We start from the raw sequence: 20,992 nt of genomic DNA, 5'->3' as shown, positions 1-20,992 counted from the left end.
TCCGGAGTTCTCCCAAGGCTCTGTCAGAGTCTCCCCTTTAAGCAGGCCTTTATCAGAGCCCCTGGGTGGCTCAGGCGGTTAAGCATCCAACTCTTGATTTCCGTTCAGGTTGGGATCCCAAGGTCGTGGGATCGAGCCCTGCATCGAGGGAGAATTGGGATTCTCTCTGCCCCTCCCCTGCGCACGCGCGCGCGCTCTCTCTCTGCCTACATCAATTAAAAAACTTAAAAGAACCCAATACGGCAATGTATGTTAACTAACTTGAATTTAAACAAATGAAAAAAAAAAAGCAAGCCTTTATCAATATCCTGGAAGTTTTCTACCTAAGCCTACTTGTCTTTAGATCCAAGAATGCAAGGTAAAATTTAAAGCCTATCTTCTTTTTTTTAGGGCTTAACAAAGTTCCTCTGTGTTCATTATTTAATTTAATTCTTATGATAACTATAGGAAGTACGTGCCATGTTTAACATAAAATACACGCTATGTACATCATAGAGGCATCGTTGGGACTCTGTCTCTGCTTCTAGTCCTATACGCATGTTAGCTGCGTGCTTTGAAGTTTTCTCCAGCAGGTTCACGGCGACCAGCAGCTCTGGAACTGCACCCTCAAAGTGTTCTTCCCTCAACACTGGTGTGAAAAATCCCAGGGCAGGACTTCATCCCACCACTAATCGCTGTGTGTTAGGAGGGCAAGGTCATGTAGGAAGATCACAGTTCTTTTTTTTTTTTTTTAAATCTTTATTTTTGAGAGAGACATGGTGGGAGCGGGGGAGGGTGGCAGAGAGAGGGAGACACAGAATCTGAAGCAGTTTCCAGGAGGGGTGAGGGGTCTCTCTGGGGTCTCTTTTAAGAGGGCACTAGTCCCCTTATGATGGCTCCGTTCTCATCACCCAGGCACCTCCCAAAGGCCTCTCCTCCTACCAGCCTCACATTGAGGGCTGGGTTTCAGCACAAACTTTGGGGGACGTAACCATTTAGTACCTGAGAGAGGGGAAGAAGTCTCTCCTGAAGGGAGAGGGTAGCAGAGGCACGGCCACCTGGGGGAGTTCGGAGTTGGACAGCCAGCCCGATTTGTGTCTGTTTATAATCATTGATTAATTTATTGATTTCATTTTGACCTCTTTTCTTTCACTTATTTGTGAGTCTCCCACTCGGTCCTCTTCCCTTGCTCTGGTTCTCATGGCCACTTAACTGTTGATGCTTTATCACCGTCTCAAGTTGTATTTACGGATTTTATTTTTAAGTAACCTCTACACCCAGCGTGGGGCTCAAACTCACAACCCCGACGTCAGGTGTCTCACGCTCCACCGACTAAGCTAGCCAGCCACCCCTCAAACTGAATTTAAAATATCCCCAGTTTCAAATGTTTATTTCCCAAGAGTCTAGGTCTTAAACCTGAGTGAAAGTTCCTCTTTTTGTTAATAGACTTTATATTTTAGAGCACGTTTAGGGTCACAGCAAATTGAGCATAGAAAACACAGTAGAGCTGGTACTGATTCCCAGGTTCGACCGCCTTCCCCCTGGACTTGTACACATTTCTGTCTGATGGACGTCATCTGGATGTCCCGCTGACCCTTTCAACCCAACTTGTCCGCGAATGGGGAATCCGTATCTTATCCCTTCCTTAAAACCTGCATAAAAACCCCTGCTTTGCCTGTGTTCCCCATGTCCGCGAGGGTCGTGCCACGCACCCACCCATGCCCAGAAACCTGGAGATTGGCTCAGTCTTCTCCTTCTCAGCCATATTCCGTTGTCTTGTCTCACAGATCGCACCTCCTAAATTCTACCCTCGTTGCTGCTGTTGTTGCTGGGGTTCAGAAACTCCTCATCCCTGGCCTGGATTACTGTACCCACCTCCTAGCTCGTCTGTCTGCCTCCACTCTTGTGCAAATCTAGTCCTTTCCTAAAGCTGAAGTGATCCCTCTAAAATGCTGATCGTGTTTCTCCACTGCCCCTTGCCTCCACGAAAAAGCCAAGGTCTTTCCTGATCTGGCATCTACCTGTCTTTCTAGCACCATCTCCCATTGCTACACTCTCGAGCATCATTTTCCTCTAGCTTTCCTGACCGGGACGTCTCGAAGAGATAGGGAAGCGTACAGTGATTAAGAGCCCCGACTTACGGGGCACCTGGGTGGCTCAGTGGGTTAAGCGTCCGACTTCGGCTCAGGTCATGATCTCCCGGTTGGGGAGTTGGAGCCCCATATTGGGCTGTGCCTCTGTCAGTGAGGAGCCCACTTCAGATTCTCTGTCTCCCTCTCTCTTTGCCTCTCTCTCTCTCTCTCAAAAATAAACATTAAAAAAAAAAAGAGCACTGATGCAGGCATAGATTAAGACTTCACCAGCCGGGGTAAGTTAAACTCTCTGAGCCTCAGTTTCTTTCTGTCTTTTTTTTTTTTTTAATGTTTATTTACTTTTGAGAGAGAGAGAGCGAGCAGGGGAGGGAAAAAGAGAGACAGAGACAGAGAATCTGAAGCAGGCTGTGTGCTGACAGCACAGAGCCCAATGTGGGGATCGAACTCACCAACTGTGAGATCATGACCTGAGCTGAAGTTGGACGCTCAACCAACTGAGCCACCCAGGCGCCCCCGCTTGCTTTATTTGTAAAAGACGCTGGCTTAACTACCTCACACGGTTATTATGAAGAGGAACTATGATAATGTTGGCAAAATACTTGGCATAGAGTAAGCATTTGATATATGGTAGTTCATTATTAACGTTGGGCCATACTGTTCTGTCTCTCACTAATTTTCCATAGTCCCCTCCTTATCTTTTTAAAAAATGTTTATTTATTTTAAGATAGAGCACAAGTGGGTAAGGGGCAGAGAGGGAAGGAGAGAATCCCAAGCAGGCTCTATGCTGTCACCGAACACCCTGATGCGGGGCTCGATCCCGTGAACCGTGAGATCATGACCTGAGCCAACATCAAGAGTCAGATGACTGAGCCGCCCAGACGCCCACCCTCCTTGTCTTTCTTTCAGCAGCTATTTCTTGACCACCTACATGTCCGTATTCTGGAAACGGGGGAAACATTGGTGCACCAGAATGACATTCTGATCTAAGTAATCCCTTTTCTTAGGCTTCAAACAGACCGTTTTGACCGTCTGTTGCGGATTATTCTACTTCCTTTGTTTCACTTATCAACTTGTGCTATAGAGTTAACAATTACTAATGGACTGCACTATTAGACTGATTTTCTTGCCAACTGGGTAGGGACTACCTCTTATTAATTTGGGGACACCGACTGCTAACAGTGCGTGACAGTCGTTCGCTTAGGTACATGGAATGGACATGTACAAGAGACTCTGTGAATGTTGCTTGGATGAAAATAAAAATATGATTCCATATCACAGGTTTCTTCCATTGCTTAGTACCTGTACATAATGTTTAAGCTCCCTTTGACTTTTGGGGTTATCCTAGGAACCTGCGTTCTAATTCCGTTTCACAGGGAATAAATGCAATTCAAGTACAAATGACTAACTTTTTTTTTTTTTTTCAACGTTTATTTATTTTTGGGACAGAGAGAGACAGAGCATGAACGGGGGAGGGGCAGAGAGAGAGGGAGACACAGAATTGGAAACAGGCTCCAGGCTCTGAGCCATCAGCCCAGAGCCTGACGCGGGGCTCGAACTCACGGACCGCGAGATCGTGACCTGGCTGAAGTCGGACGCTTAACCGACTGCGCCACCCAGGCGCCCCCAAATGACTAACTTTTAAAATGACGTTTCAGGGGCACCTGGGTGGCTCAGTCGGTTAAGCCTCCGACTTTGGCTCAGGTCACGATCTCACGGTTCATGGGTTCGAGCCCCGCGTCGGGCTCTCTGCTGACGCTTCGGAGCCTGGATCCTGCTTTGGATTCTGTGTCTCCTCTCTCTCTCTGTCCCCCTCCCCCTCAAAAGTAAACATTAAAAACATTTTTTTTTTTAAAAATGAAGTTTTAGGGTATGGTTCGTGGGGTGCCTGGCTGGTTCAGTCGATAGGGCGTGTGACTCTTGATCTCGGGGTTGTGAATTCAAGACCCATGTTGGGTGTAGGGATGACTAAAATAGAAATAAGCTTAAAAAGTAGTAAATAAAATAAAAACCTAGATTTATTTTGTAAAAAAGTATAGTTCTTCTTAACTTGGGATCTACTTTTGTGTGAGAAAATTCCCCGCCATGAACATTGCAAGGGTCTGATCTGATGACCTTACATTAGCTCTGTTTCTGTTTCCAAGTTTTTAGATTGTATCAATATCCATTTTTAAAGTTTTGTCCTTCTAGTGGCTTTTATTGCTTTAAAAACGGTTTCCTTTAATTACGTATTTTCTGATACGTGCTCAGTCGAGTGCACGTTTTGACGATTTGTTCTTCCTTTCCTGCGTTTCTCCTTTCCGCAGGTTTCTTTTCCCGGGAACTTGCACTTGGTGTTGGTTCTACGTCCCAGCAGTTTTCTTCAAAGGACCTTCACGGACATTGGATTTCGATTTAGTCAGGAGGATTTCATGCTGAAGTTACCAGTAAGAGTATATTGTTTAAATGTTTTGTCTCTTTAATTCTTGTGAGGACTTTGTACCATGCTGTTTATGCTTTACCCGTGCTCACAAAGCATCTGAAAGAAAAGAAATAGAATTTGTCTTCCCAAACTACAAACTTGAAATCCCCCAAAGTCTTCTGTTTCTATTGTTAAAGTAAAGGAAGAGTTTCGTCAATTTGTAACAAAGCAATCCCTGTTGAATGAGATATATGTCACCTACGTTATTTATGTGTGTGTATATGCACGTGTGCGTGTGTGTATAAAATCAGGACGTTTTATTTTTAGGGAAAAAATGAGCGTGTGTTTTACGTATTTGAACTCCCATGAACTTAGCATCCTGAGCTAGTTCATAGTACCATGATCTTTTTTTTTAAATATATTTTTATACGTTTATTTAGGGTTAGGGATAGAGTCCTCGTAAATTATGGTACTTTTGCGAAGATCAGCCCCTCCTGATAAGTTATAACTTACTACAGAAAGCCCTTTTCCTCCGTTGTAGGCATAACATTCTTTCGGAAGGTTGGCCATTAATAATGCAAAATTTTAGATCAAGGAGAACCAGCGATTTGGGTTTCTATGGAGATTAACTTTGCTTTACAGAGAAATGTTTCGTATGTGAAAACTGTTATTACCAAAGAACGTAGTGCAGACGGATGTGGGCGGGGGAGGGTGTACAGGAGAGAACTATTAGAACCATTTGCAAAAGGTAACTTTGTGCTAAGGAAATGCTGAAGTTCATTGTACAGTTGAATGGAGGGATGCCGCGAAGGGCAGTTAACAGTATCTCTCTTGCTTATTTATATAGGTGGTTATGCTGAGCTCAGTTAGTGATTTGCTGACATACATTGATGACAAGCAGTTAACCCCTGAGTTAGGCGGCACCTTGCAGTACTCCAACAGTGAATGGATCATCTTCAGAAATGTATGTTGCCTTTGCTCTTACTGTAGAGCCTGTAGTTCATATTAGCCTTTAAAATCTAGTTCCGGCATTGTTCTCCTCTTTGGGAAAGACAGCTTGCTGCGGCTCCTGTTTTTCAAACACATATGATTCAACATCTTGATTTTCTTCCCTAGGAAATATCTAGAAATGATGAAGAGGCACTGAGGATGGCAATTGAAGGAGAGGCCTAGGGAGTAAGGCGATCGTGCTCTGTCCACTGCCTCCGGTGGCCATGTAGTAACTTGGAGAAACAAAGCGTTTTGGGTTCAGACCTCAGCACTGCTGATTTTTAGCTGTGTAACCTTGTGCACGCTATGTAGCCTCTCTGGCTCTCAGTTTTCCCAACTATAAAATGGGAATAATACTACTTTACGTCATAGGGATATTGGGAAGATTAAATGAGATAACAAATGTAAATTGCGTGGCACAGTGCCTAACAGATGACAAGCCCTCAAAACATGCTAAGTAATACGATTCATGTCATCCTAGCGATGCTTCTGAGGCAGTTAGGATTACAGTAGAGTTTCGTTCGGTTCTAGAAATTGGCAAATAGGCAAAGACCCTGTGCCTCGCAGATGTGAGTTTATACTAGAAGAATCTTTGTCCCAGATCCCAGCGATAAGGGAACCCTTCTGAAGGAAATGATTTCTCATTCAATCAGGATCCTGTTTTCCTCATCTTTGTCATTCAGCAGTTCTTTTTGTTCATACGAAAGTGTACTGTCAAAATTAGTGTCTAGCCTTTCATAACCTCTAAAACTGCAAATGAAAGAGCAGATCACCTCGAGCTGCATGGTAAGCAGAGGGTTTATAAGGTCTCTACGGGTTGCCCCCCCCCCCCCCCACTTTTCTTTTCCTGAGCGGTTGATTTTGGAAACAATCAACAGCGCAACGCGACTTGACATTGGAGGGCGACCGAACCTTTGCGATCACAATTTCAAGTCTTGTGCCTGAATGAATTGTCGTGGCCAGTTTGTTCCCCCATCACCCTTGTGCATTGCTTTGTTAGAATGCTAATGCTTGCTCATAAGTTATAACAAATGTCCGGTGGCTTTGATGTTCTCTTCCAAAGTAAAGTTAGTATAAAGTGATTTTACATTTGCAGGGTCTAATGGGATAGACCTAAACAAAGTCAGAAAGCGAATGACTCAGTCCACGGCATCTTTAAGAAATTGTTTTCAGGGGCGCCTGGCTGGCTCCGTCGGGAGGAGCACGCGACTCTCGAATCTCGGGGTCGTGAGTTCGAGCCCCACGCTGGGTGTAGAGATTACTAGAAAAAAAGAAAGAAACTTTAAAACAAAGACATTGTTCTCATTGGCGTTCAAGAAATGAGTACAGAAGTTTAGATAAAAGACATTCAAGAAGACTCTCTAACCTCACGTCAGTTTCGTAGAGGCTTAGCTACAAAGGTAGCGTCGATTGCCAAGGGCAATGCCAACTTTCCTTAGCAGAAGAGAGGTCATAGTAGATGTGCTTGTTGTCATACCTAGATTAAAGTGAGTACAGTTACTGATCTAGGTATTGATGTGCTGGCAGTTTCCATGGAATTAAAAGGATCACTGGGTCTTTGCAGGCTATAGAAAATTTTGCTCTCACAGTGAAGGAAATGGCTCAGATGTTACAGTCCTTTGGAACTGAACTGGCGGAGACAGAACTGCCAGATGATATTCCTTCAATAGAAGAAATCCTTGCGCTTCGTGCCGAGAGGTATCGCATGTTAAAGGTATGTCTGAAAGCGTCAACAAACAACCGTGACCCATGGCCTTTCTTTTACGGCGCACGTGCATTTCACACTGATTGGTGGGGGGGGGACCCACAAGGGGAAAATGGCCCGGATCTGTTGAACGTAAGTGGCCCCCTTGTAACTGGTGCATTCTCTTGAGAAGTTCTTTATTTGTTAATGGAAGAGTCCATGCTGCCCCAGAATAAGAAGTCTACAGTCCTCTTTGTTATCACGGATTCTTTATCTTTTCAAAAGGCCCGCTCATTTGGAAAGCTGGAGAATCAGAAGGCAGATGGGTGTTCTAGTTTTACGCCCACCCCAGGTGCGACGTGAAGTGGAGAAGGAGAACCAGATGAGGAGTCAGGGGGCCTGCGACCAAGGCAAACATTGTTAAATTGATCACAAGCTTTCTTTTGCACAGAGTACTAGTTTTTTTTTTTTTTTTTCCTTTTTTTAAAGTAGGCTCCACGCCCAGCACGGGGCTTGAGCTCACGACCCTGAGACCAGGCGTCACGCGCTCCACCGACTGAGCCAGCCAGGCATCCCCAGAGTACTAGCTTTTGTTGTTTTCTACCGTAGACCTTAGATGGCAAGTTGACTTTGCCCTCCTACCCAGTTGTCTGGAGTGTTGGGTTGTGAAGGATTCTGAGTCACAGTTCAGACAATCACCAAGTACTTTGAGAAGCACGTTCTCCCGAAAGTTGAAGAATGATCTCAAGAAGCACCAGGCTCTATCACTCATGTCCTTCTGGGGCGGGGGGTGGGGGGGTGGGGAGGTGGCACTCGGATACGAGCTCTGTGTAGAGACGACACTTGTATTTTAGTTTGAATTGCTTTTTGAGGGGCCATTTGTAGATGAAGAGGAGAGAGACTGAACTCGTGAATCATAATCTCAAAGTAAAACTGTTCCAGGAGAGAAAGCTCTGACCCTCATAAGCTGTGTGATCGGGCAGTTTGCCTCCTCTCTCTGAGTTGCGGTTGCTCTACGTGCACAGCGAGGTCGATGCCGATATGTGTGTACCTTGTAGGGTTGTTGTGAGGATGAAATGGAGGAAGTGATATATGTACAACCACGTTTGGCACATAGCCACTATTTCATAAATATTAGCTCTTTTTTTTTAACGTTTATTTATTTTTGAGACAGGGAGAGACAGAGCACGAACAGGGGAGGGTCAGAGAGAGAGGGAGACACAGAATCTGAAACAGGCTCCAGGCTCTGAGCTGTCATCACAGAGCCCGATGCGGGGCTCGAACTCACGGACCACGAGATCATGACCTGAACCGAAGTCGGACGCCTAACCGACTGAGCCACCCAGGCGCCCCAATATTAGCTCTTTTTAAAAAAAAAATTTAACATTTTATTTTATATTTGAGAGAGAGACGGACAGAGACAGAACATGAACAGGGGAGGGGCAGAGAGACGGGGACAGAATCTGAAGCGGGCCCCAGGCTCTGAGCTGTCAGCACAGAGCCCGACGCGGGGCTCGAACTTACGGGCAGTGAGATCATGACCTGAGCTGAAGTCGGACGCTTCACTGACGGAGCCACCCAGACGCCCCGGAAATATTAGTTCTCAGTGATTATGGTCTTTTTTATATTGGTGGTGGCGTAGGACCTGTTCCCGGACAAATACAGGGGACACCCACATTTTTGCCTAACAGTTCAGAGGGCCCTTGGATTTCCTGAAGGGAGTCATAGCTCACTCTTAGATGCCCGAAGAATCTACCCACCAAGGTTAAGACCTTCTGAATAGAAAGCAGCATATGCTCTGTGAGGAATTAATGAACCCAAATGTGACGTAACATAATATGGCCGGCGGCTGTTGATAACAATCTCCCTATCCCTGAATGTGCATTAAATATTATGTTAACTGCATGCTTTCCAATGTGGTAGACTTCATGACGCTACGACTGCTTTATTAGAGCACGTTAAAAATATTAGTAGAGTAGAATGAGTTAGAACTTTCTACCAGTAAGAGAAGGAGACTACATCTGGACCACAAGGGACTGCTGCCTATAAAGATCTTATAAAAATAGCGATCGCAACACCCGTCTCAGTAGGCAGAGGCTTCTTGGAAATCCTCACGGGTTTCGGATTCAGTAGAGGCCGTTCTAGAACTGCCGTTTCTCTTCTATAGCGTGCTCTAGGTGTATGCTTCCTTGTCGTGAAGTCATGCGGGATGGGTTGCTAGCAGGCTAATTCATCCCACCGTGCCTTTTTCCAGAATGATATTACAGCTGTAACCAAAGAAGGAAGAATCCTCCTCACAAGTCTGGAAGTGCCTAGCATTGAAGATGTCGTCAGTTCAAGACTTGAACGTCGGCCACAAATCAGTGGTGACTGGCAAACCGTTAATAAGTGAGTACTCTCCTTTTGGTTTGGAATTACTTATCTTACACTTTTGAACGGGAATTCTAATTTTGCTTCAGTCTCTTAAGTGTGCAAGTATTTCTGGACCTTTGGGAATCTGAGAACAACTTCCCTCGTCTCATAGACATCAGTTTGCTTGTAGGAGAGGTTCTGTGGACATTGATGGGCTCTTCATGGACCAAGTGTCATGGTCTCTGACTTTGCTTGTAATTCTTTTTTTTTAATGTTTAGTTTTGAGAGAGAGAGAGAGAGAGAGAGAGCGAGCGCACGTGTGCAGGCACACGTGAGTGGGGGAAGGGCAGAGAGAGACGGGGACATAGGATGCAAAGTGGGGTCAGTGGTGACAGCAGAGAGCCTGATGTGGGGCTCGAACTCACGAACCCTGAGATCACGACCTGAGCTGAAGTCAGACACTTAACTGACTGAGCCACCCAGGTGCCCTGACTTTCCTTATAATTCTTTTAAAAAAAAAATTTTTTTTTTATTATTTATTTTTGAGAGAGAGTGAGAGAGAGAGAGAAAGAGAGCGCGCGCAAGCAGGGGAGGGGCAGAGAGAGACACACACACACACACACACACACACACACACACACACACACACGCAGAATCCGAAGCAGGCTCCAGACTCTGAACTGTCAGCACAGAGCCAGGCACGGGGCTCGAACTCACGAACCGCGAGATCGTGACCTGAACCGAAGTCGGACGCTCAACTGACTGAGCCACCCAGGGGCCCCTCTTTATAATTCTTAATGTCCAGGCCAGATTTATGTACTTCCCTACAGAACAAATCGCTGGTGTGAAGGAATTCTAACGACTTTTCTTTGTTAAGATTGCTGACTCAAGTACATGATATGGAAATAGCTTTTGATGGATTTTGGGAAAAACACCAACTAAAAATGGAGCAGTATCTGCAACTATGGAAGTTTGAGCAGGATTTTCAAGAGGTCAGTTAAAACATTCCTTTATACGGGGTTTTTCATTATTGCCAGCGGCTCTTACTTGCTCCTTGATCATGAGAAGTACAGTCTCACGAGATGCCCACTGACACCCAGAGCGAGATGGAAAGGGAGCAAATGTGAGCGAACCCTGCCAAGATGTCTTTCTGGCTTACTAATCTCCTAGGATAAAGCACTGAACTTGTAAGGAGGACTCAGTTGCTGTCCACCCTGATGTTTATCTTTGAAACTTATTTTACATACAAAATGCTTTCAGGCTATGGACTAGGTTTCCAAGGAAATAATACCCACTTCCTTCTTGTTGTTGTTGCTGTTTTAATACCATATACTTATACTGACCGTATTTAATACGACCTAACAAAAACATTTTTCTTTTTTTTTTAATGTTTATTTATTTTTGAGAGAGAGAGAGAGAGAAAATGAATGGGTGGGGGAGGGGCAGAGAGAAAGGGAGAGGGCTCTCAGAGCCCGACGTGGGGCTCGAACCCACGAACCGTGAGATCATGACCTGAGCCGAAGTCAGATGCTTAACCGACTCTTCCACCCAGGCACCCCAAAACATTTTTTTTCTGATCCAGTAATTTATTTCTATGAAAAGCCTGATGGGTGAAATGAAATCGTGTTCAATTATGCATTATTTGAAAGGCTAAAAGTACATTCTTGTTGGACGCTTCTGGAAAATACATCACACTTGGTCAAGCATTATTTGAAAGGCTAAAAGTACATTCTAGTTGGATGCTTCTGGAAAATACATCACACTTGGTCAAGCGACATAGTCTCTTTCATAGTACTTTTCCAGGAGATCCGAAGAAAACTCACCTCTTTTCTCTCTCACATGTGGCTGGCTTGTTTTCTACCCATGACTTTCTTACTTACTTGGTATTTCATCTGTGTGAGCAGAATTGGGTTTGGGTGCCGCATTCTGGACACAGGGCTCGGGATTGCCAGACCTTTCCCTCCTGTGACTCAAACAGATTTTGGAATGCCATGCTCTCTGTGAAATCTTCCTTAAAGAAAGAATAGGCCAAGTTGCTCTTGGTCCTTCCAGATCTTTCCCTCCTCCCCAGCCGAATCCATGTAAGGATAACACTCTTCCTGAATGTGCCCCATCGTCCCTCCACTCCGGTGTTAGTTTGCATCCATACTACGTTCTTGACCTGGAGTTACATTCTGTTTCTTCAAATCCTTGTTGCCTCTAATCGGTATTGTTCTTTTCCTTGGATCGTAACCTCACTGACGTGATCTGTATCTCATGGTGATTTGTCGATAGGTTCTGTGTATTTAGGAACTTCACTTAAAAAAGGTCTTATTCGTAAATTCAGATGTACAGAAAAATTTGAATATTCTCAAACTTGAGATATTTTTGAATCTACAGGATAGGAATATTCTCTTGCATAATCACAGGACAGTTATCGAATTTAGGACATTTAACAATAATGCATTCCTTTTATAATCACCTACCATTGGTATTCCAGTTTTATCAATTGGCTCAATAGTGCCATTTATATCATTTCCCCCCCTCCAGTACAGGAGTCAGTCTTAGAGGGCTGGGTGTTGGATAAGTTGTCCTGTCTAGTCACCTTTAATCTAGAACAAACATTTCCATAGCCTTTCTTTGTCTCTTATGACACTGACATTTCAGAAGAACACAGTGCTTTTTAATATAAAATGTTCCTCATTTTCCGTTTGTCTGACATTCTCTCTCTCTCTTTTTTAAAGTTTATTTATTTATTGAGAGAGGGGGGCTGTGTGTAGGAGCAGAGAGAGAGCTAGAGAATCCCAGGCAGGCTTCTCACTCACAGCACAGAAGCCCGACATGGGGCTCGATCCCACGAACTGTGAGATCGTGACCTGAGCTGAAGTCGGACGCTTAACCCACTGAGCCCCCCAGGCACCCCTGTCTGACGTTTTCTTATGATTAGATTAACCATTGTATGACCAGCAGGAATACTCTATGAGCGATGTGTTCTGCCGAGGGTATTGTTCTTGGCCCTTCCAGATCTTTCTCTCCTCCCCAACCGAGGGAGTTAATGAAGTCCACCTGCCCCTCATCGTTGATGTGCATTTCGATTACCCAGTCAGGCTTCCGTGGAGTTTCTCCACTATGACTTTCCCCCACTTGTAACTAGTAGGAAACGTGTGGGGAGAAAATTTAAGGTCATGCAAATATCTTCCTGCTCATCAGAAGTTCTTCATGGTTTGTGATTCTTTACTGTTCTTAACTATTTCGGTGTTTCTGACTGGCTACTGTGCCCTTGTGACACATCCAGACTTTTTTCGGGTTATCGCTTCTTTACTTTCTGGCATAAAGAGATGTTCCAAGCCCATCTTGTACCTCCTCTGCTTTAGCCGTGGAACCAGCCATTTTCCTGAGGAGCCTTGGTTTCCTTTTCTGGGATATGATAGGGAAGACCAAGATCTGGGTTCCAAGTATGCTGCTAATTAGTACTGGGGGAACCTTCTTTCCTGGGACCACTCGCCATAGCGCCGGGGAGTATATGTGCAAGTATGTATACATACACGGACTTCCATATGTGCCCACATATACATGCCAACACATGTACATAGAGATATTTACAGATCATGAGTATACACTGATATCTAGTAGGTTGGGCGTTAATAGATTATATCGATTCCTGGGAATAAAATGACAGAAGTGTTTGCCACATGTGCGATTTTTCCATGTCGCTGTTCTTATTTAATAGCACTGCCTACAAAAATGATCAAAGGAAAAAATGCTCAATAATTTGTATGCTTAAAGCCTTGGTTTTTTCCTATTTGCAGCTCGTGAGTGAAGTCGAACTTCTGTTAAACCAACAAGCAGAGCTGGCAGACGTCACCGGGAACCTAGGTCAAGTAAAACAAAAAATTAAAAAGTTGGAAAACTTAGATGAAAATTCTCAGGTAAGAGGACATCTCAGACGGTCACTATTGTAATCGTTCATTGTGATGCTTTTCAGGAGCATGAACCCTCCCGGTTCACTTTTCCTGGTAACAGTCTACGTAATGGGTTTAATAACACTGGTCTGTATTCTTTCCCAATCGACGTGGGCCAGAGGTGACCCTGCCGATGCGTCATGTAGTTGCAACGGGCAGTCTCTGAGGTCACCGTGTGAGCGGTTTCAGGCCCACCGATAGGAACAGAAGCTTAAAGCATTCTGAAGAAGCCAGCAAAATGTCTCTCAGGAATGCTACTTGGAAACAATAGAAATGTACAAGAGCATAATTTCTTAAATATCCATCATGTGGTATCTGCAGTTGAACCAGATATGGATTCAGACAGATAAATCTGCTTCGTTTTACTAGCTGCATGACCCTGGGCAAAGTGATTAAATGTTCTAAGCCTCAACGTCTTCATCTATAAATTGGGGCTAAAGTGGCCTACTTTGCGGAATGATTAGGGGAGGACTGTTTTCGATGTTGTAGATAAAACACTTAGCACAATACCCGGGAAGTGTGGTTGTATAATAAGTACTCAAAACGATGATCACTTTGCTGGTCTTAAAGCTTGGACTCATGGCTTTAACAGTTAACAAATTAGCTTTGCTCTTCTGTCTTGTATGAGAGAGCAAGGCCACTGGTTTTTGTTTTTTGTTATTTTTTTTTAGTTTTTTTTTTAATGTATATTTTTGAGAGAGAGAGAGAGAGAACACAAGTCGGGGAGGGGGAGAGAGAGAGAGGGAGACACAGAATCCGAAGCAGGCTCCAGGCTCTGAGCTGCCAGCGCAGAGCCCCACGCGGGGCTCGAACCCATGAACTGCGAGAGCATGACCTGAGCCCAAACCGAGAGCCGGACAGTTAACCAACTGAGCCGCCTGGGTGCCCCCGCCCCCATCTTAACCATTTTTAAGTACACGGTTCGGTAGCGTTAACTATAGTCACATTGTGGCGCAACAGATTGCCAGAACTTTTTTTATCTTGCAAAACTGAAGCCGTACCCATTCAAAAAATAACTCCCTGTTATAATCCTGTGTTTCCCCCCGGCTAGGTAGGCCAGTCACTTCATCGTTCCGGGCTTCAGTTCTCCTTATTTTACCTCGCCAAATATTTCCTGACCTCCTGCTCTTTCAGTTGCTAGCTCTGGAGCAAGTGGGGGACCAGGGTGCGGGGGGCGGGATGCCAGTCGTTGGTAGAGTGGAGGCAAGGCCGCCAAGATCCCTTTGGACTTGAGAGCCCCGTGGTGTTCACTTCAGGACGTCCAGGAGGCGGGCAGGTGCTGACTCTAACGAGATTTCCAGAGCTGAGATGGCCCGAAATCCGTCCGCTTTCGTTTGGCTGGTGCGCCCCTCATCTGATATATGCAGTTCTGTTCTAAATCTGTACCTACCGGGAGAAGCAAATCTCGTCCACACTCTGAGCAGGCTGGTTCATTTTCTGTTTCTGTTACCAGAAACACGTGGGCTTCTGATGACGTCACTGCCGTAGCTAATTACTTGTAACCCCGAGCTTTCTGACAGCCTGCAGAAGTATGACATCCAATCATATTTTTGGCACTCCGTCCGCCCTGCTTAAGCCAATTTGCCTCTCAGTTGCTTTCTTTTTGCCCCCTCCTCTGTTTGAACAGCGATCGTGTGCTTATTTTACTTCTTTCTTAAAATTAGGATCTGTTAGCCAAGGCCCGCTTTGTGATATTACACGGACACAGACTTGCTTCAAATCACCATTATGCACTTGATTTGATCTGCCAGAGGTGCAATGAACTCCGTTACCTTTCCGATATTTTGGTTAATGAGATTAAAGCCAAACGGATACAGCTCAGCAGGATCTTCAAAATGCATAAACTCCTGCAGCAGGTAGTGTCGTGAGACCTGATACATTTCTTAATAAGAAGACCGTTTGTTTTTGCTTTTGCGTTCTAGGGTGAGGGTCTGGTATAGCCTCGGAGTTGAATGTGCAAGGGGTGGAAGGATTGAATTTGATGATGTTTGCTTAATCCACGTACCTTTGCAGTATTCCTGGCAGGTCTAGTATCGTAAGCATGGCGGGTTCTGGTGTGAACATTGAGATCACGGTCGCGATGGCTTCCTTTCTATTTTGGGTACATCTCTGCATCCTCTCCTCTGGGGATAATTTGCAGTCGGAACACTTTTCACAGCCCTAGCGGCATTTTGCTAACGCCAGAAACTCCTTCCACATTTCATAGTTACCGCAATAAGAAATTAAACAGGGACTGGAAAATACTCCTCCCTGGCTTGTGGGTCCGACCCCTTTCAGAAAGAGGCAGCGAAAGGAAGATCTGGCCTCGGAAGCGGAATGTAAACGAGGGATATCATTTACAGACATCGCATCTGAGCATGGACAGTTTAACCTGTCCCCCCTCCTTCTTTGGCAAGGAAACTTTCATCCTTGTCCTTGGCAGGTCACTACACATTTATAGGACACTATGTATTTTGCGAGGTGTTTCGTATTTCACTTACTGATTTGGGGAAAATAGCACGCAGCTGACGTGTTAGTGCTGAGAGAATGGTCAGACTCTCGCTGCAGAATGAATTCCTTGTTGTGAAAGAAAATACCGTGCTTCTCAGCCTTGGCTATGCGTGCATCAGAAATACCTGTGGAGCTCTGCAGAGCTATGAACGCCTGGCTTAGGGCCCAGAGCTACTGAATCAGAATTTCTGGGGGCTGCACCCAGGTATCTTTATTTTTTAACAGCTCTGGAAGCAACTCTGATTCACAGAGGCTGCTAAACACTCCTAAAAGGCGAACATATTTCTGTTTATTCATTCATGGTTTTGTGTGTGTGCGTGCGTGTGTGATTTGCTCACCAGGCTCGTCAGTGCTGTGATGAAGGAGAATGCCTTCTAGCTAACCAAGAAGTAGAGAAGTTTCAGTCTAAAGAAGATGCTCAGAAAGCCCTCCAAGACATTGAAAATTTTCTTGAAATGGCTCTGCCCTTTATCAATTACGATCCTGATACCCTACAGTATGAATTTGATGTAATTTTATCACCCGAGCTTAAGGTAGGAGGCTGTTGTGATTTTTTTTTCCCCAAATAAACGCATTTTTTAAAAACTATGATTCCAGTCAAGTTCACAGCTAACTTTATTCAAATTGTAGTTACACGGCTCTCTGAAGGAGGAGGGGTGATATTAGTCCCACGGGTAAGCATCAAAGAATCCAAAGGCTTGGGGAGCCTGGCTGGCTCGGTCAGAAGAGCATGTGACTCTTGATCTTGGGGTCACGAGTTTGAGCCCCATGTTGGGCGCAGAGATTACTTTAAATAAACAAACAAACTTAAAAAAAAAAAGGAAAGAATCCAAAGGCTTATGCTTGGCTGTGTAATGAGGAGTGAGGAGTGAGGAGCTCTCACGTGCCATTGTTTTGTGCATCCTTGGAGACGGGGCCAATGCTGTCCTAGGAGAACACTGGGTCCGTGTCGAGAGCATTCTACGGCAAACGTCTTGTCTTTCTGCTGCCGTGACCACCACCGGGTGCTCTGTGGACACAGATCTGGCTCTCCTACTCAGCTTCTTGGGGAGGGGGTGCCAACAGATGTTGGTATTAATGAGGCAGAGACCTGTGGATTAGCTCGGTGCCCCCCTGTTGGAGATGTCGTGAGGCCCTCTCACCACACTGTAGCTCAGAGCTTTTGTGATGCTATTTGTGGCCAGACTGTATAGTCGACCCCCCTTTTTTTTTTATCTTTTTTTAATTAAAAGAAAATTTTTTTAACTTCTTAAAGCTTAACTATTTACTTTTGAGAGATAGCAAGTGAGCACGAGCAGGAGAGGGGCAGAGAAAGAGGGAGAGAAATCCCAAGCAGGCTCCGTGCCGTCAGCGCAGAGCCCAGCGTAGGACTCGATCTCACGAGCTGTGAGATCACGACCTGAGCTGAGATCAAGAGTCGGACGCCTAACTGAGCCACCCTGGCGCCCCTGCGTAGTTGACTCTTAATTGGAACAGTATCTAAAACCATGCTTAGCTGCACATCTTAGGGGATGCCCCAGAAAATCAGAAACGTGCCTATAGCAATAACCAAGTGATTTCTCTGGAAGCCACCAAGTGAAACTAACTGCCTCAGATCATCGAGGAGAGTCAAGGAGGAGCTTTTTACAACACAGAGAGCTATAGGACGTCCCGCGGGCCACGACATAGCAAACTTCTAAGACAGTGCTTACCTTGGTGGCTTTGTTGTGCTTAAACATGCCTTCTTTTCCAGCCGTTGCTTTGTTCCAGCCATGAAGGGTAAAGCACTTTATACAGTGACCGATTTCATGACTGCTTGATAAATTTCTTTGTTTTATTATACTCTTTTTATTTATTTATTTATTTATTTATTTATTTATTTATTTATTTATTTTTTCTTCAGCGTTTTATTTTTATTTTTTTTGGGACAGAGAGAGACAGAGCATGAATGGGGGAGGGGCAGAGAGAGGGAGACACAGAATCGGAAACAGGCTCCAGGCTCTGAGCCATCAGCCCAGAGCCCGACGCGGGGCTCGAACTCACGGACCGCGAGATCGTGACCTGGCTGAAGTTGGATGCTTAACCGACTGCGCCACCCAGGCGCCCCTATACTCTTTTTTTTAAATAATTTTTTAAAGTTTGTTTACTTATTTTGAGAGAGAGAGCGGGGGAGGGGCAGAGAGAGAAACAGAGAGAGAGAATCCCAAGCAGGCTCCGTGCTGCCAGCTCGAACTCACGAACCATGAGATCATGACCTGAGCTGAGATCAAGAGTCGGGTGTTTAACCGACTGAGCCACCCAGGAGCCCCAGTAAATTGCTTTTTCAAGTTGTTTTGGTTGAGAGCTTCGGGTTTTATAACCATGTGAAGACATTGCATTCATCTGTTTTCTGTTACTTTCCTCATTTTTTCTAGTTACATTTTTTTTTTTTTTTAATTTTTTTTTTTCAACGTTTATTTATTTTTGGGACAGAGAGAGACAGAGCATGAACGGGGGAGGGGCAGAGAGAGAGGGAGACACAGAATCGGAAACAGGCTCCAGGCTCTGAGCCATCAGCCCAGAGCCCGACGCGGGGCTCGAACTCACGGACCGCGAGATCGTGACCTGGCTGAAGTCGGACGCTTAACCGACTGCGCCACCCAGGCGCCCCTCTAGTTACATTTTAAACTCTAAATTAATTTTTTGACTGAGTCTGAGAAATGTAATAAGATTTGTAATGAGCCCAGTTCAGAAAACACTTCATAGAATTCTTACGCGACCTGTAGGTGCAAATGCGGACAGTGCAACTCAAGCTTGAAAACATTCGGAGTATATTTGAGAACCAACAAGCTGGGTTCAGGAACCTGACGGACAAGCATGTGAAGCCAATCCAGTTTGTGGTACCTGCTTCTGACAATTTGATCAGATCCGGAGTACCCTTTTTGTCACCGAAACATGGTAAAGTATCTTGCATTCACTTCTTTTAATCTCTTCCTTTCCTGCTGTCGTTTGTTACTCTTGATGTAAACACTGAGTTCGTTCTTCAATCCTGATAGATGGAGATTTTATGTAAGCATCTTTGGTCACGTTTAAACTCTGTTGCACAGGGCAGGAGTCACGGCTGAGAGGATCATACGACAGTAAAGCATAGGAATACAGCGTAGTAGGGACTGATGAAAATGTGGACTGAATAGTCCAACCTTGCAATGAGCATGAACATTTTACCAGCATCAAACTCACCCCTTTCTTTTTTTTCAACGTTTATTTATTTTTGGGACAGAGAGAGACAGAGCATGAACGGGGGAGGGGCAGAGAGAGAGGGAGACACAGAACCGGAAACAGGCTCCGGGCTCCGAGCCATCAGCCCAGAGCCTGACGCGGGGCTCGAACTCACGGACCGCGAGATCGTGACCTGGCTGAAGTCGGACGCTTAACCGACTGCGCCACCCAGGCGCCCCAAACTCACCCCTTTCTTGAGCAGGTGGAGGAAAGGATATGGATCTGGTCTACACACGCAAGCGTGTGCACGCGCTCACACATATTTACTACTTAAATGGATAAACTATTACTTGGTTCTTATTCGCTTCTAGTAAGTGAATGGCTCAGATAACAGAATGGATTGCCTTTTCTAAGTAAGTGCAGATAAATAGAATGATTCTGCTAGAAACGAACTGTTAGAGTCCGTTCTCTTGTTTTAGTATTTGCAGACGAGTTTTAACCATGTAATATCCATTTCCTTTCTGCATTCTGTGGGATAAAATAATTATCGTGACGGTGGTGTTGAACTAATCTGGAAGTGAGATGATTCGATTGCCCAAAGCTGCCCTTGCGCGACCTCTGGGGAGAATAATTTGGCCTTTGGGGCCCTAAGTTAGTTGAATGGGTGAACATGGGACTAAATGCGGTCTGTCTAATCTGAGAGGATCACAGATTTCATTAATATATGTACGAAATGCTTTGAAATGCAGAGAAAGCTTGAAGGAGTATAAAAACCCAGGGCAGTCCCAGCATGGATCATCTGAGAAAGAGGTGATGTAGGCATGTAACTAAGCTAAGATGATGAAAGCTATGTAGCTAATGGTTATTAAATATAAAAATATACTCACAAATGAATAATGTCGACTAAGAAGATACTGGGCAAAAAAACAGAACAAAACAAAAAAACCAAAAAAAAAAAAACAACCCAAAAACCAATAAGGGCATAAGCATCTACCGCTAGGAGAATAAAAATAGAATACGTTGATATTCCTTCGCAGAAGACAGACCTCAGTTAGACTTTGGGCTCTGTTTCCTGGCTGTGTGACCTCGGGCCGTTCACTGAACCTTCTTCAGCCTCAGTTTCCTTGTACGTAAAACGGGAACAATAACGCCTGCTGCCTTCAAAGGGTTGCAACGAGACAATCTCTTCCATTCGGTTTTATTTATTTTTTCTTTCTGATATTCTCATTTAATGCCATTACACTTTTTTTTTTTTGTCCTGCAGTGGGAGTTGGATACTCTTTCTTTCAAGCATGTAAACTTTTTTCAAAAGGTACCCATCTTTATTACTTTGGTCCATTTTCTGAGTTTGTGCACACGTGAAAAACCAGTTTGACGTCTAAAGCCAGCAGCAATTTATTCTTGAATGTTGCCTGCAATTAACTTTCTCCCGTTTTTCATAACACGCATCCGTTATTCTCTTAGCATTCAACTTACCTGGGAAAACGACTGTATGAAAAGTAGATGATGCCTCTAAACTCCCATTTCATCGAGTGACCGCTCGTAAAAAGAAACCAGGGAAACCAATCGGCGATGTTAAATCAAGGTTTCTTTCATTTTAGCGACTCGGGTGTCATCCGCAGTACAGCTATCTGTTGGGAGCAGCTTAGATTGGCTTCAACTTAAGATTGCCTCATGTATTTGTGAGGAAGAACGCAGCTTACCGAATAAATGATATGGATGGATAAGTGATTTTACCCATTATTTATCATGGTTTCGAAATGAAATCAAAGCATTATTTACGTTGCAAGCATTGCTACGCCAAACATACAAGATTTGGTCCAATCAAGTTGTGTTCGTTTTTCATACAGTGCGTCAAACTGGTTTTTTGGGGGGGTTTGATTTTGTT

At 44.7% G+C, this 20,992-nt stretch overlaps 1 protein-coding gene across 1 annotated transcript in view; it reads left to right on the top strand.

Moving 5' to 3' along the window:
* MCF2 (MCF.2 cell line derived transforming sequence) overlaps window positions 1-20,992 on the top strand; it is a 101,321-nt gene that overhangs the window by 39,299 nt on the left and 41,030 nt on the right. The window contains exons 5-14 of the mRNA XM_047082056.1: window positions 4,376-4,495; window positions 5,318-5,434; window positions 7,025-7,174; window positions 9,399-9,532; window positions 10,374-10,488; window positions 13,285-13,404; window positions 15,102-15,293; window positions 16,269-16,460; window positions 18,672-18,843; window positions 20,369-20,416. Coding sequence (XP_046938012.1) covers window positions 4,376-4,495; window positions 5,318-5,434; window positions 7,025-7,174; window positions 9,399-9,532; window positions 10,374-10,488; window positions 13,285-13,404; window positions 15,102-15,293; window positions 16,269-16,460; window positions 18,672-18,843; window positions 20,369-20,416 — 1,360 coding nt within the window. The remainder of the gene's footprint in view (window positions 1-4,375; window positions 4,496-5,317; window positions 5,435-7,024; window positions 7,175-9,398; window positions 9,533-10,373; window positions 10,489-13,284; window positions 13,405-15,101; window positions 15,294-16,268; window positions 16,461-18,671; window positions 18,844-20,368; window positions 20,417-20,992) is intronic.

Source organism: Lynx rufus, unplaced genomic scaffold (genome assembly GCF_022079265.1).
Source record: "Lynx rufus isolate CCGP_SWC_20201006 ecotype Redwood Valley unplaced genomic scaffold, mLynRuf1.p SCAF_19, whole genome shotgun sequence".
Classification (NCBI taxonomy): domain Eukaryota; kingdom Metazoa; phylum Chordata; class Mammalia; order Carnivora; family Felidae; genus Lynx; species Lynx rufus.
The sequence above is the reverse complement of the archived record's forward strand: the minus strand, read 5'-3'. Positions and strand labels throughout refer to the sequence as shown.